Source organism: Nerophis ophidion, linkage group LG13 (assembly GCF_033978795.1).
Source record: "Nerophis ophidion isolate RoL-2023_Sa linkage group LG13, RoL_Noph_v1.0, whole genome shotgun sequence".
Taxonomy (NCBI): Eukaryota; Metazoa; Chordata; class Actinopteri; order Syngnathiformes; family Syngnathidae; genus Nerophis; species Nerophis ophidion.
The window spans coordinates 27,882,744-27,898,594 of record NC_084623.1 but is presented as its reverse complement, the minus strand read 5'-3'; the positions used below and the strand labels follow the sequence as shown (position 1 = coordinate 27,898,594).

The 15,851-nt window shown below is 43.9% G+C and overlaps 3 protein-coding genes across 7 annotated transcripts in view; all 3 read right to left on the bottom strand.

Moving 5' to 3' along the window:
* Positions 1-15,851, bottom strand: part of LOC133564395 (collagen alpha-3(VI) chain-like) — a 135,385-nt gene that overhangs the window by 55,542 nt on the left and 63,992 nt on the right. Inside the window, exons 1-2 of one of the 5 annotated variants that reach the window (XM_061918660.1) lie at positions 9,397-9,934; positions 8,556-9,149 (exon numbers count right to left, since the gene is read on the bottom strand). The exons of the other annotated variants lie outside the window; for them this stretch is intronic. Of the exons in view, the coding sequence (XP_061774644.1) occupies positions 8,556-9,149; positions 9,397-9,919 (1,117 nt within the window). The 5' untranslated portion in view covers positions 9,920-9,934. Of the gene's footprint in view, positions 1-8,555; positions 9,150-9,396; positions 9,935-15,851 lie in introns of those variants that run through there. 5 annotated transcript variants of the gene reach the window in all.
* Positions 10,900-11,641, bottom strand: LOC133564398 (collagen alpha-3(VI) chain-like). Its single transcript, XM_061918662.1, has one exon. It carries the CDS (start codon positions 11,559-11,561, stop codon positions 11,019-11,021), a length of 543 nt encoding a protein of 180 aa, XP_061774646.1. The 5' UTR covers positions 11,562-11,641; the 3' UTR covers positions 10,900-11,018.
* On the bottom strand, positions 14,137-15,803 carry LOC133564394 (collagen alpha-3(VI) chain-like). The gene is made up of 2 exons (XM_061918655.1): positions 15,124-15,803; positions 14,137-14,922 (listed from the first exon to the last, which is right to left on the bottom strand). Exons 1-2 carry the CDS (start codon positions 15,794-15,796, stop codon positions 14,303-14,305), a joined length of 1,293 nt encoding a protein of 430 aa, XP_061774639.1. The 5' UTR covers positions 15,797-15,803; the 3' UTR covers positions 14,137-14,302.

The following is a 15,851-nucleotide window of genomic DNA, read 5'->3' as shown; positions in this document are numbered from 1 at the left end:
GAGGGCAGTATCCGCCGTATATACCATCGTATCAGTGTTAATAGAACCCCGTTGTAGCTGGGACGCATTGTCTTTAATCTCCTTTCTAATGACTTCAATTTTCTTACTAAAGAATTGCATAAAGTCATCAGCTGAGTGGGTTGAGCTACTGGAAGGGGTCCCTTGTTGGGTTAGCGAGGCTACCGTACTAAACAAAAATTTAGGATCGTTTTTATTACGGTGGATGAGATTTGAGTATTATTTGGCTTTAGCTGAGGTAAGCATGCGTTTATAAGTTATTAAACCATCACTCCATGCTTGATGGTGCACCTCAAGTTTAGTCGTGCGCCATTTGCTTTTAAATGAACGGAGTTGAACAAACTGAGTGCGGTTGGAGAGATATGATCTATACCAGTGAAGGGGTGTGCTTGTGATGCCAATACTGTGCAATCTATGGAGGAGGACAGTGTGTGGAATGGTGTCAAAGGCTGCAGTGAGATCTAAGAGGATTAGGATAGTGAGAAGACCAGAATCAGCTGCCAGGAGGAGATCGTTTGTGATTTTTACTAGTGCTGTTTCAGTGCTGTGCAGGGGGCGGAAACCAGACTGGAGTTGTTCACATAGGTTATTTAACAGTAGGTGGGAGTGAAGTTGGGAGGAGACTGTTTTTTCAAGGAATTTTGAGATGGATGGCAGATTTGAAATTTGACGAAAATTATTACAATTATTTGGATCTGAGCCTGTTTTTTTCAACATTGGTGTTATGGTTGCTGTTTTGAAAGCAGAGAAAACAATTCCACTAGTGAGAGAAGAATGGATGATCTTGGTGATGAGGTGGATCAGTGAGGCGCGGCAGACTTTCACCAAAGCAGTAGGGAGGGGATCTAAAAGACAGGTGGATGGCTTGGATCCACAGATATGTGCAGTGATGTCCAACTGAGAAGACAGTGAAAAACTAGAAAATGAATGGATGGGGGAGGCAGGGGCGGTGAACTGGGGTTGAGGAGAAGAAGAAGAAGGAAGTTGTTGGTGAATCTGGGTGATTTTGGAAATAAAAAATTGCATAAGGGAACAACAAAAATAAGTTGAGGCCATATGAGAGGGAAGTGAGTGCAGAGGATTTGAAATTTTTCCAAGAATAGAAAAAAGTGTCTTGGAGTTGCCTTCATTACAACTGATTAAAGTTGTGGAGTAGGATGATTTGGTGTTGTTTAGGCAGAGTTTGTAATGTTGAAGGCGTTGGATGTACATGTCCTTGTGTACAGTGAGACCAGTTTTTTTGTAAAGACGTTCAAGTTGGCGTCTCTTTGTTTTTAACTTGCGGAGTGTGGGAGTAAACAAGGGTGCAGAGTTGGTGAAAGAGACAGTAGCAAATACATTTTACTTTAAAAATAATAATCATTTTTTTTTTCTTTTTTAGCACAAAACTGCACAACACAACGACTGTGTGCATATTTGAGTGCGTAACAGCCTGACATTTTAGTCATTGTTAGTTGTAACGGTATTTCCAATTTGATGATGTTCATGGTACCTTTTACCTTCATACACCCTCAGACAACACAGCATCTTTTGTGTCACTATATTGTCAAAAAGTGGATGTTAAACATAACTCCAGCTAAACTGTAAAAGTTTGTTTTCTCATAATGATTATGGCGTTAGTTTATTTTAAACATACATTAAGTTTAGAGTTGTCCCGGTACCAATATTTTGGTACTGGTACCAAAATGTATTTCGATACTTTTCTAAATAAAGGGAAAAACGAAAAAATTGCATTATTGGCTTTATTTTAACAACAAATCTAACGGTATATGAAACATGTTTCTCATTGCAATCAAAGAACAGTTTTGGCCTTGAATAAAATAGTGAACATACGAGACAACTTGTCTTTTTGTAGTAGGTAAGCAATCTAAGGCTCCTAATTTGGCTGCTGACATACACAGTAACATTAATCCACTGGTTCACTTACATTAGTTTTGGATTATACCACAAATTTAGGTATCGATTCAATACCAAGTAGTTACAGGATCACACATTTGTCATATTCAAAGTCCTCATCTGTCCAGGGACGCATTTCCTGAGTTTATAAACATAATATGAATTTTAAAAAATGAAAAAAGATTTTGTGACAATGAAAAATATCAATCATAGTCGTATCGACTAGATACGATATTGTAGTTGGTATTATTACAGCGGATGTAAGATGCAAATACACCCATGGCATTTGTTTGCATTCAGGAGAGCTATCTTTTGTTAGTGGGCACGCCGGTGAGCTACTGTATCCTCCTACGGTGTGTAGTGAAGCATTTTTAGCTATTCCTTGTCCTGCAGGGATGATACTTTTAAGAAACTTACTTTATTTGTCGCCATGGAGGCCAGGATTAGTGATTTAGAAGTACATTGCCAAACTCTGTCGTCTGCTGATGGACGTTAGTCGCTAACCAGCTAGCCATGGTTTAAAGCCCCTTTTGCTGAGCGGCATTTCAGTGTTAAAGCTTTACCTTCATTGTTATTTTGTAAGCCAAAATGCGTCGATTCTCTCTTTTCTGTCTACACACCGTGTCTGCCTTTAAGTAATTTGTGATTGTGCGCTGCCGAACATGCTCCTCTGCTCGTAAAACCAGCAATGTCCCGACGTGACGACGACTCACCGCCATGCCCGCAAAAAAAATAAAATAAAAGATGAACTGGTACTTTTCAAACAGAGTATAGTACCGGTTTTTATTCAATAGAACCGCGATACCGTACAATCCTAATTAAGTCGCCGTCAGTGTGTAAATGTGTGTGTGAATGGGCGAATGTGGAAAATACTGTCAAAGCGCTTTAGGCTCCTTAAAAAGGGGTAGAAAAGCGCTATACAAGTACAACCCATTTAAGTTACAATATGTTAACACACATGTTTACTGTTTCACATTTGAACAAAAAGGCCTTTAAAGAAGCTGATCTTATTCAATCCTATCCCTATTCTGTTTCATAGCTATTGTTAACACGGTTTTTTCACTTAATACTCTATTCCATTCTTATTTTAAAATGAATGAAAAACATAAGTCTCGTGGGAGATTGATTGTTTCCTAAACCGAAGGTTGTTGGTTTAATCCTCACTTTTAAAGTGACCATTTTACAAGATAAAGAGCCCTGAGTTGTTCCTGCTGCTGCATCGTCAGTGCATGAATGAGAAGCAATGTGATCGATATAAGTTACGAGTGCTGTTATTAGGCTGAAGGAAAAAAAACATCAACCTATAAGATTGAGAGTTAACATTTTAGAGTGACAAACAAACAAATGCCCAACATTCTGGGTGCTTATCTAAAGCGTTACATAAGAAAAGTAGAACAGTTTGTTTCGCCACTCAACTATCCACAGTGCATTGTAACTGAAAGGGGGATTTTCTATGAACCGGTCTGCCAAATGCTGGGACGATTACTGGAAAAACCTGAGAAAAAGAAGAAGGTACCACATAACACCAATGCTTTGTGTATAGTGGACCTAAAAGAAAAGGCAGCCATCTGAGAAATAAAGTATAAAAAGCTGGGAAACACCAGGCCTAGACATGAGCTACACCTGCTGCTAAGAAAACTGAATGCACTCCTGGGCGCCTGGCAGTACAAACAAAAGTCATCACAAGGCTGAAAAGGGCTTGGCGCCAAAAAATGGGGCGGTTACAGCTAAGATCAATAGGTGCATAAGAGAGGCTCACAAAAGGAGTAGGTAATGACACTAGGAGCCAAGAAGCAACTGGTTGGTGACCATGCAGTAGCTCAGGACGGGAAGACCCAAAAAACTACTTGTGCACTGCCTGGATCACCTCCAAGAATGCCTGGGAATTAATTCCACACAAATGGATTCTGATTTTTAGCTGGTTGTACAGATGAACATCAAAAGTCACATTACTTGTGAAGTGAAGTGAATTATACTTATATAGCGCTTTTCTCTAGTGACTCAAAGCGCTTTATATAGTGAAACCCAATATCTAAGTTATATTTTTAAACCAGCGTGGGTGGCACTGGGAGCAGGTGGGTAAAGTGTCTTGCCCAAGGACACAACGGCAGTGACTAGGATGGCAGAAGCGGGGATTGAACCTGCAACTCTCAAGTTGCTGGCACGGTCGCTCTACCATACAGAAAGGACATGCTCTGTCTCCACTTCTGTTATGCACAGGCTCTAAATGAGCAAGTCCTACCAGTGGCTGGATGGAAAAGGCTGTTCTGAAAGACAGCCCGCACACACAATATGCAGAGAATAAATAAAAAACAGGGCCTAGCATTACTAGTGACTGAACAAACATGCCCGTGAGATAGTGGAGCATATAGGAGCAGGATGTAAAATGAAGCGAGGTATTGCCTCGGTGAAAAGGATATGAACTGGAAGGTCTAAGGTTACAATGGATGACATCTTCAAAGATGCTCAAGATTGACTCATAAAGTCATAATGGCCATTCAACTTGTCGGTGCAAGATGGCAGCTGTGATTGATAACACATTCCCAAGTGACAATAACATGTTTATGAAAACAAAAGAAAAGCTCAAAATTAGCAGGAGTTAAAACAGGAGATAGAAAAAGGTGTAAGTAAAAAAGAGGTAATCCAGTGATGTGACCTCCAAACTGGATGTGTCGCTTTACCAAATTTCCGGAACATATAAAAACTATGTTACTTTCCTATGAACCTGTTTAGACTACAGAGCATAACCGTTGGTTTTTAAAGCCTCTGGGAGATATCCACAAACACAACTTCTAAGACAATCTGAACAAATCCAGTTGCAATCAATTCTCCATCCCATCCATCCATTTCCTACCGCTTGTCCCTTTTGGAGTCGCAGGGGGTGCTGGAGCCTATCTCAGCTGCAATTGGGCGGAAGGCGGTGTACACCCTGGACAAATCATCATCGTCACCTCATCACAGGGCCAACACAGATAGACAGACCACATTCACACTCACATTCACATACTAAAGCCAATTTGGTGTTGGCAATCAACATATCCCCAAGTGCATGTTTTTGGAGGTGGGAGGAAGCCGGAGTACCCAGAGGGAATGCACGCAGTCACAGGGAGAACATGCAAACTCCACACAGAATGATCCCGAGCCCAGGATTGAATTCAGGACTACTCAAGACCTTCTTATTGTGAGGTACATGCACTAACCCCTGTTCCACTGTGCTGCCAATCAATTTTATGCTCTAAAAAGACAATAACTTGGGTGAATGAGATTAATTCACAGGCATAACAACAAACAATAAACAAGTGTGTAGATACACTTAGTAACACTATATTTTTGCGTCATCCTTTACTTTAAGCGTGAGTGAAGATTACGTGAAGAATGCACTACCGACCTAATAAGACCTGATAAGTCTGAAACAGAAAGAGATGATACAGTATTGTCTGCTAAGAGATAATACCTATTGGTTGTCTGAGCACACTGCAGCGAGTTCTGGATAGTGTTGTGTTGTTCGCGAACGATTCGTTCAAACGAACAAATCTTTTGAGTGAATGTACTGAACCGAATCACTTTATGAACTGATTCGTTCCTTTCTCATTTCAGTTGAGCTCCGCCGCGACCATGCCGTTATGAGTGGAACTGGCGCATTCTGTGACTCACTGAACCCTTGAAGTCGGCGAACGACGCAGCCAGCTACTCCTCATGTGGGCGGGGGGAGGGAATAAGCGAACGATTCGTTCAACACGGATTAACGATATGAATCACTCAGTGAACGACAACGCACTCGCTCTCTGCTCTGCTTGCCCCAATGCCGCGAGTGATTCTCCTCCCGTGGCGGGGATATGTTTCATGCCATTGGCATCCTTTCTCCATTCATTCTCCAAGCTAACGGCTAATGTTGACTCAAAGCCACATGAAAACAAATACACACACGCGCCCCGTCCCCATTATCTCAACACATAAAACTTTTATTGCATATTTAAGTTGAAATTTCCATTTTTATATTTTTAAATGTAAGCTACAGAAATGTTAGTTTTTATGTTGGCATTTCTGGCACTTGGTTTAATATTTGTTTTGTTTTATTTAAGGTAGCCTATTTATTTTCTTTTTGTTTGCACATTTAAGTTGATATTTTCTTTGTTATATTTTTAAACATAGGCTACAGAACACAATACGAAGTTCCTGCAGTCCTGGGTTCAAATCCAGGCTAGGGATCTTTCTGTGTGGAGTTTGCATGTTCTCCCCGTGAATGCGTGGGTTCTCTCCGGGTACTCCGTCTTCCTCCCACTTCCAAAGACATGCACCTGGGGATAGGTTGATTGGCAACACTAAATTGGCCCTAGTGTTTGAATCTGAATGTGAATGTTGTCTGTCTATCTGTGTTGGCCCTGCGATGAGGTGGCGACTTGTCCAGGGTGTAACCCGCCTTCCGCCCGATTGTAGCTAAGATAAACGCCAGCGCCCCCCGCGACCCCAAAAGGGAATAAGCGGTAGCAAATGGATGGATGGATGGCTACAGAACATTTAGTTTTTATGTTGGCATTTCTGGCTCTTAATTTATTGGTTTTATTTTGAAGGTATTTATTTTCTTTTTGTTTGCATATTTAAGTCCACATTTTTTTTGCTACAGAACATTTAGTTTTTATGTTGGCATTTGTTAAGGGTTTCTTAATTTAATATTTGTTTTTGCAGAGAGCGATTCAAGTCTGTCGCTCAATATGTTAGTCACTGCAGATATGGAAGATCGAATAACCTATCAATGCAGATATATCATGTGCTTATAAACGTACCAATGACTGGTGGTGATTCTGGGGTGACGTCAACCACTACAGTATCCACTGAAGACTGGAGCTGTTGCTGGACACTTGGTAGGTCAGAGAAGTCAGCCACAAACAGAGCATATCTAGTATTGTGGGCTATCCTCTGCAGTTGCATGCTATCGGAGCCCCTGGTTCCGATTGCAAAGATCAGCACTCCCAGTTGTTTAAGAGCAGCAGCTGATGCATCAACGCTGTCAAAAGACCTTCCACCGCTAAGCAAAATTAGGACCTGTGGAACTCCCTCAAGGTGCCTGCTCCCGGCAGAGGCTGTGAAGACATTATCCCTCAAGTACTGGAGAGCTGCTCCCGTGTTGAGGGGTCTTCCACCTTTGTGCCTCAGACGTCTGACAATTTCAAGGATCTTTCCTTTTGTTGTGTATGTATTAAGATAGAACTGGACAGCTGCATCTCTGCTGTACTGAACTACTGAGACACGATCTCTGTTTTCCTCAATGTTAAGTGTCTCTACTACTCGTTGGACAAAGTCTCTAATAGCTGAAAATCCATTTCTTGTGTTGTCGGATCCATCCAACAACAACACAACATCTTTTCCGACTGGCTGTCTGTCCACTGTGGCACACAAAATGTGAGACATATTAACTTGGTGTGCAAACCTCTAACAGGCAAACGTCACATTACTTGTGAAGTGAAGTGAAGTGAATTATATTTATATAGCGCTTTTTTCTAGTGACTCAAAGCGTTTTACATAGTGAAACACAATATCTAAGTTACATTTAAACCAGTGTGGGTGGCACTGGGAGCAAGGTGGGTAAAGTGTCTTGCCCAAGGACACAACTGCAGTGACTAGGATGGCAGAAGCAGGGATCGAACCTGGAACCCTCAAGTTGCTGGCAAGGCCACTCTACCAACCGGGCTATACCGTCCCCATTTGCGATTTGTCTGTCTTTCTACTCTTAACATCTCATGCCTCAATGACTACAGACCTGTAGCACTCACCTCCATACCTGCCAAATGCATGGAGAGACTGATATTGAAACATATTAAAAAGGCAATACCACCACTCCTTGACCCATATCAGTTCGCATACCGGGTTAACCGATCGACCGAAGACACCATCGCTATTGTAATCCATAGGCTCTTGGAACATCTTGAACTTAAGGACACTTATGAAAGACTTCTCTTTGTTGATTTCAGCTCAGCATTTAACACAATAAGGCCAAACAGACTCAGATCTAAGCTTCACAACCTTGGTCTGAACACTTTCCTCAGCAACTGGATTTTGGACTTTTTAACAAATCACACACAGTACGTGAAAATAGGTGAGCACATTTCTGCCACACTCATCATCAACACCGGTGCCCCACAAGGTTGTGTGCTAAGCCCTGTGCTCTTCACCCTCCTCACATATGACTGCATAGCCTCTTCAACATCCAACAACACTTGTCAAATATGCCGACGACACCACGTCGCTTGGGCTAGTCAGCAACAATGACGAGACAGAATACAGGGCAGAGGTCCAACAGCTGGCTTCATGGTGTGCTAAAAATAACTTAGTTCTTAACATTAACAAAACCAAATAACTAATTGTAGACTTCCGCAGGAAATGGCAGAAAAAACACCCTCCACTCGTAATTAATAACAATCTCATAGAAAGGGTCAAACAATTCTAATTTTTAGGGGTGACCATCAGAGAAAATCTATGCTGGAACATTAACACTGCTTCCAATGACAATAAAAGGAATTGATTGATTGATTGATTGATTAAGATCTGACAGGGACTTGCCCTAACCACATAGCCTTCCGATACACTACAATACCAGCCAACTTGTCATGCTACCACGTGTTTGGGATGTTTATGTGGCTTACCAGTCACTGTGGGTGTCCTGGGCACTGCCCTTAGGACTCTGTTCATTACAGAGGAAAGCTGATCTTGGACTTTGGGAAGGTCAGTGAGCTCAGGCACAGACAGAGAATAGCTCGGATCATAAGAAATCTTCTGGAGTTCGTTGTTGTCAGATCTCTGTGTTCCAATGCTGATTGTAAAAATGCCCTGCTGTTTAAGAGCAGATGCTGGGATGCCAATGCTGTCAGAAGACCTTCCGCCATTTAGCAGGATTAAGATTTGTGGAACACCTTGTTGGTGCCTACTACCAGAGGAATTTGTAAAGATGTTGTCTCTGACGTATTGGAGGGCAGACCCTGTATTGAGAGGTCTGCCTCCTCTGTGTCTGAGCCCTCTGATTGCATCCCCAATAGCATCTATTGAGGTGTACGTGTTCAGATAGAACTGGACCTCTGCATCTCTGCTGTACTGGACCACAGAGACATGATCTCTGTTTGGTCCCACATTGAGTTTCTTTACCACTCTTTCAACAAAATCACGCATTGCAGGGAAGCCATTCCTAGTGCCATCTGAGCCATCAAGAAGGAACACAATATCTTTTTTGGCATCACTTTCAGCTGAAAGAAGACGAAAGAAAATATGGGAAAACGAACTTTGCAAAATGTTGAAAATGGCTGACCAAATGTGCTTTGACATGTTTTTAAGTTACGAGTGCTGCCTCTTTTAACTTCAAGCCCTATTCTAAGAGAAATCCCCATCTCAGAAAAAATAAGCTTTGCGCTAGCTCAGTATCTTTGTCACTGAAGATATGGAAGATCGAATAACCTATCCGTGCATACTTGTATCATGTGATTGTAAACGTACCAATGACTGGTGGTGATTCTGGGGTGACGTCAATCACCGCAGTATTCACGGAGGTCTGGAGCTGTTGCTGGATACTTGGTAGGTCAGAGAATTCAGTCACAGACAGAGCATAGCTGGTGTCGTGGGCTATCTTCTGCAGTTCCCTGCTATCGGAGCCCCGGGTTCCGATGGCAAAGATCAGCACTCCCAGCTGTTTGAGTTCAGCAGCTGATGCATCAACGCTGTCAAAAGACCTTCCACCGCTTAGCAAAATTAGGACCTGTGGAACTCCCTCAAGCCGCCTGCTCCCGGCAGAGGCTGTGAAGACATTATCCCTCAAGTACTGGAGAGCTGCTCCCGTGTTGAGGGGTCTTCCACCTTTGTGCCTCAGACCTCTGACAATATCAAGGATCTCGCCCTTTGTCGTGTATGTGTTCAGATAGAACTGGACAGCTGCGTCTCTGCTGTACTGAACTACTGAGACACGATCTCTGTTGTCGTCCACGTTAAGTGTCTCTACTACTCGTTGGACAAAGTCTCTCATAGCTGAAAATCCATTTCTTGTGGTGTCAGATCCATCCAACAAGAAAACAACATCTCTTCCTACTGCCTGTCCGTCCACTGTGGTACACAAAATGTGAGACGTATTAACTTGGTATGCCAACCTCTAAGAAGCCAAAGTCAAATTACATGCGCAATTTGCCTGTCTTTCTACTCTTAAGATCTGACAGGGACTTGCCCTAACCACATAACCTTCCGATACACTCCAATACCAGCCAACTTGTCATGCTGCCACGTGTTTGAGATGTTTGTGTTGCTTACCAGTCACTGTGGGTGTCCCGGGCACTGCCCTTAAGACTCTGCTCATTACAGAGGAAAGCTGATCTTGGACATTGGGAAGGTCAGTGAGCTCAGGCACGGACAGAGAATAGCTCGGACCATAAGAAATCTTCTGCAGTTCGTTGTTGTCAGAGCTCTGTGTTCCAATGCTGATTGTAAAGATGCCCCGCTGTTTGAGAGTGGATGCTGGGATGTCAATGCTGTCAGAAGACCTTCCGCCATTTAGCAGGATTAAGATTTGTGGAACACCTTGTTGGTGCCTACTACCAGAGGAGTTTGTAAAGATGTTGTCTCTGACGTATTGGAGGGCAGACCCTGTATTGAGAGGTCTGCCTCCTCTGTGTCTGAGCCCTCTGACTGCATCCCCAATAGCATCTCTTGAGGTGTACGTGTTCAGATAGAACTGGACCTCTGCATCTCTGCTGTACTGGACCACAGAGACACGATCTCTGTTTGGTCCCACATTGAGTTTCTTTACCACTCTATCAACAAAATCACGCATGGCAGGGAAACCATTCCTTGTGCCATCTGAGCCATCAAGAAGGAACACAATATCTTTTTTGGCATCACTTTCAGCTGAAAGAAGACGAAAGAAAATATGGGATAACGAACTTTGCAAAATGTTGAAAATGGCTGACCAAATGTTCTTTGACATCTTTTTAAGTTACGAGTGCTGCCTCTTTTAACTTCAAGCCCTATTCTAAGAGAAATCCCCATCTCAGAAAAAATAAGCTTTGCGCTAGCTCAGTATCTTTGTCACTGAAGATATGGAAGATCGAATAACCTATCCGTGCATACTTATATCATGTGATTGTAAACGTACCAATGACTGGTGGTGATTCTGGGGTGACGTCAATCACCGCAGTATTCACGGAGGTCTGGAGCTGTTGCTGGATACTTGGTAGGTCAGAGAATTCAGTCACAGACAGAGCATAGCTGGTGTCGTGGGCTATCTTCTGCAGTTCTCTGCTATCGGAGCCCCGGGTTCCGATGGCAAAGATCAGCACTCCCAGCTGTTTGAGTTCAGCAGCTGATGCATCAACGCTGTCAAAAGACCTTCCACCGCTTAGCAAAATTAGGACCTGTGGAACTCCCTCAAGCCGCCTGCTCCCGGCAGAGGCTGTGAAGACATTATCCCTCAAGTACTGGAGAGCTGCTCCCGTGTTGAGGGGTCTTCCACCTTTGTGCCTCAGACCTCTGACAATATCAAGGATCTCGCCCTTTGTCGTGTATGTGTTCAGATAGAACTGGATTGCTGCGTCTCTGCTGTACTGAACTACTGAGACACGATCTCTGTTGTCGTCCACGTTAAGTGTCTCTACTACTCGTTGGACAAAGTCTCTCATAGCTGAAAATCCATTTCTTGTGGTGTCAGATCCATCCAACAAGAAAACAACATCTCTTCCTACTGCCTGTCCGTCCACTGTGGTACACAAAATGTGAGACGTATTAACTTGGTATGCCAACCTCTAAGAAGCCAAAGTCAAATTATATGCGCAATTTGCCTGTCTTTCTACTCTTAAGATCTGACAGGGACTTGCCCTAACCACATAACCTTCCGATACACTCCAATACCAGCCAACTTGTCATGCTGCCACGTGTTTGGGATGTTTGTGTTGCTTACCAGTCACTGTGGGTGTCCCGGGCACTGCCCTTAAGACTCTGCTCATTACAGAGGAAAGCTGATCTTGGACATTGGGAAGGTCAGTGAGCTCAGGCACGGACAGAGAATAGCTCGGACCATAAGAAATCTTCTGCAGTTCGTTGTTGTCAGAGCTCTGTGTTCCAATGCTGATTGTAAAGATCCCCCGCTGTTTGAGAGCGGATGCTGGGATGTCAATGCTGTCAGAAGACCTTCCGCCATTTAGCAGGATTAAGATTTGTGGAACACCTTGTTGCTGCCTACTACCAGAGGAGTTTGTAAAGATGTTGTCTCTGACGTATTGGAGGGCAGACCCTGTATTGAGAGGTCTGCCTCCTCTGTGTCTGAGCCCTCTGACTGCATCCCCAATAGCATCTCTTGAGGTGTACGTGTTCAGATAGAACTGGACCTCTGCATCTCTGCTGTACTGGACCACAGAGACACGATCTCTGTTTGGTCCCACATTGAGTTTCTTTACCACTCTATCAACAAAATCACGCATGGCAGGGAAACCATTCCTTGTGCCATCTGAGCCATCAAGAAGGAACACAATATCTTTTTTGGCATCACTTTCAGCTGAAAGAAGACGAAAGAAAATATGGGATAACGAACTTTGCAAAATGTTGAAAATGGCTGACCAAATGTTCTTTGACATCTTTTTAAGTTACGAGTGTTGCCTCTTTTAACTTCAAGCCCTATTCTAAGAGAAATCCCCATCTCAGAAAAAATAAGCTTTGCGCTAGCTCAGTATCTTTGTCACTGAAGATATGGAAGATCGAATAACCTACCCGTGCATACTTATATCATGTGATTGTAAACGTACCAATGACTGGTGGTGATTCTGGGGTGACGTCAATCACCGCAGTATTCACGGAGGTCTGGAGCTGTTGCTGGATACTTGGTAGGTCAGAGAATTCAGTCACAGACAGAGCATAGCTGGTGTCGTGGGCTATCTTCTGCAGTTCTCTGCTATCGGAGCCCCGGGTTCCGATGGCAAAGATCAGCACTCCCAGCTGTTTGAGTTCAGCAGCTGATGCATCAACGCTGTCAAAAGACCTTCCACCGCTTAGCAAAATTAGGACCTGTGGAACTCCCTCAAGCCGCCTGCTCCCGGCAGAGGCTGTGAAGACATTATCCCTCAAGTACTGGAGAGCTGCTCCCGTGTTGAGGGGTCTTCCACCTTTGTGCCTCAGACCTCTGACAATATCAAGGATCTCGCCCTTTGTCGTGTATGTGTTCAGATAGAACTGGATTGCTGCGTCTCTGCTGTACTGAACTACTGAGACACGATCTCTGTTGTCGTCCACGTTAAGTGTCTCTACTACTCGTTGGACAAAGTCTCTCATAGCTGAAAATCCATTTCTTGTGGTGTCAGATCCATCCAACAAGAAAACAACATCTCTTCCTACTGCCTGTCCGTCCACTGTGGTACACAAAAGGTGAGACGTATTAACTTGGTATGCCAACCTCTAAGAAGCCAAAGTCAAATAACATGCGCAATTTGCCTGTCTTTCTACTCTTAAGATCTGACAGGGACTTGCCCTAACCACATAACCTTCCGATACACTCCAATACCAGCCAACTTGTCATGCTGCCACGTGTTTGGGATGTTTGTGTTGCTTACCAGTCACTGTGGGTGTCCCGGGCACTGCCCTTAAGACTCTGCTCATTACAGAGGAAAGCTGATCTTGGACATTGGGAAGGTCAGTGAGCTCAGGCACGGACAGAGAATAGCTCGGACCATAAGAAATCTTCTGCAGTTCGTTGTTGTCAGAGCTCTGTGTTCCAATGCTGATTGTAAAGATCCCCCGCTGTTTGAGAGCGGATGCTGGGATGTCAATGCTGTCAGAAGACCTTCCGCCATTTAGCAGGATTAAGATTTGTGGAACACCTTGTTGGTGCCTACTACCAGAGGAGTTTGTAAAGATGTTGTCTCTGACGTATTGGAGGGCAGACCCTGTATTGAGAGGTCTGCCTCCTCTGTGTCTGAGCCCTCTGACTGCATCCCCAATAGCATCTCTTGAGGTGTACGTGTTCAGATAGAACTGGACCTCTGCATCTCTGCTGTACTGGACCACAGAGACACGATCTCTGTTTGGTCCCACATTGAGTTTCTTTACCACTCTATCAACAAAATCACGCATGGCAGGGAAACCATTCCTTGTGCCATCTGAGCCATCAAGAAGGAACACAATATCTTTTTTGGCATCACTTTCAGCTGAAAGAAGACGAAAGAAAATATGGGATAACAAACTTTGCAAAATGTTGAAAATGGCTGACCAAATGTGCTTTGACATCTTTTTAAGTTACGAGTGCTGCCTCTTTTAACTTCAAGCCCTATTCTAAGAGAAATCCCCATCTCAGAAAAAATAAGCTTTGCGCTAGCTCAGTATCTTTGTCACTGAAGATATGGAAGATCGAATAACCTATCCGTGCATACTTATATCATGTGATTGTAAACGTACCAATGACTGGTGGTGATTCTGGGGTGACGTCAATCACCGCAGTATTCACGGAGGTCTGGAGCTGTTGCTGGATACTTGGTAGGTCAGAGAATTCAGTCACAGACAGAGCATAGCTGGTGTCGTGGGCTATCTTCTGCAGTTCTCTGCTATCGGAGCCCCGGGTTCCGATGGCAAAGATCAGCACTCCCAGCTGTTTGAGTTCAGCAGCTAATGCATCAACGCTGTCAAAAGACCTTCCACCGCTTAGCAAAATTAGGACCTGTGGAACTCCCTCAAGCCGCCTGCTCCCAGCAGAGGCTGTGAAGACATTATCCCTCAAGTACTGGAGAGCTGCTCCCGTGTTGAGGGGTCTTCCATCTTTGTGCCTCAGACCTCTGACAATATCAAGGATCTCGCCCTTTGTCGTGTATGTGTTCAGATAGAACTGGACAGCTGCGTCTCTGCTGTACTGAACTACTGAGACACGATCTCTGTTGTCGTCCACGTTAAGTGTCTCTACTACTCGTTGGACAAAGTCTCTCATAGCAGAAAATCCATTTCTTGTGGTGTCAGATCCATCCAACAAGAAAACAACATCTCTTCCTACTGCCTGTCCGTCCACTGTGGTACACAAAATGTGAGATGTATTAACTTGGTATGCCAACCTCTAAGAAGCCAAAGTCAAATTACATGCGCAATTTGCCTGTCTTTCTACTCTTAAGATCTGACAGGGACTTGCCCTAACCACATAACCTTCCGATAAACTCCAATACCAGCCAACTTGTCATGCTGCCACGTGTTTGGGACGTTTGTTTGGCTTACCAGTCAATGTGGGTGTCCCGGGCACTGCCCTTAAGACTTTGCTCATTACAGAGGAAAGCTGATCTTGGACATTGGGAAGGTCAGTGAGCTCAGGCACGGACAGAGAATAGCTCGGACCATAAGAAATCTTCTGGAGTTCGTTGTTGTCAGAGCTCTGTGTTCCAATGGTGATTGTAAAGATGCCCCGCTGTTTGAGAGCGGATGCTGGGATGTCAATGCTGTCAGAAGACCTTCCGCCATTTAGCAGGATTAATATTTGTGGAACACCTTGTTGGTGCCTACTACCAGAGGAGTTTGTAAAGATGTTGTCTCTGACGTATTGGAGGGCAGACCCTGTATTGAGAGGTCTGCCTCCTCTGTGTCTGAGCCCTCTGACTGCATCCCCAATAGCATCTCTTGAGGTGTACGTGTTCAGATAGAACTGGACCTCTGCATCTCTGCTGTACTGGACCACAGAGACACGATCTCTGTTTGGTCCCACATTGAGTTTCTTTACCACTCTTTCGACAAAATCACGCATGGCAGGGAAACCATTCCTTGTGCCATCTGAGCCATCAAGAAGGAACACAATATCTTTTTTGGCATCACTTTCAGCTGAAAGAAGACGAAAGAAAATATGGGAAAACGAACTTTGCAAAATGTTGAAAATGGCTGACCAAATGTGCTTTGACATCTTTTTAAGTTACGAGTGCTGCCTCTTTTAACTTCAAGCCCTATTCTAAGAGAAA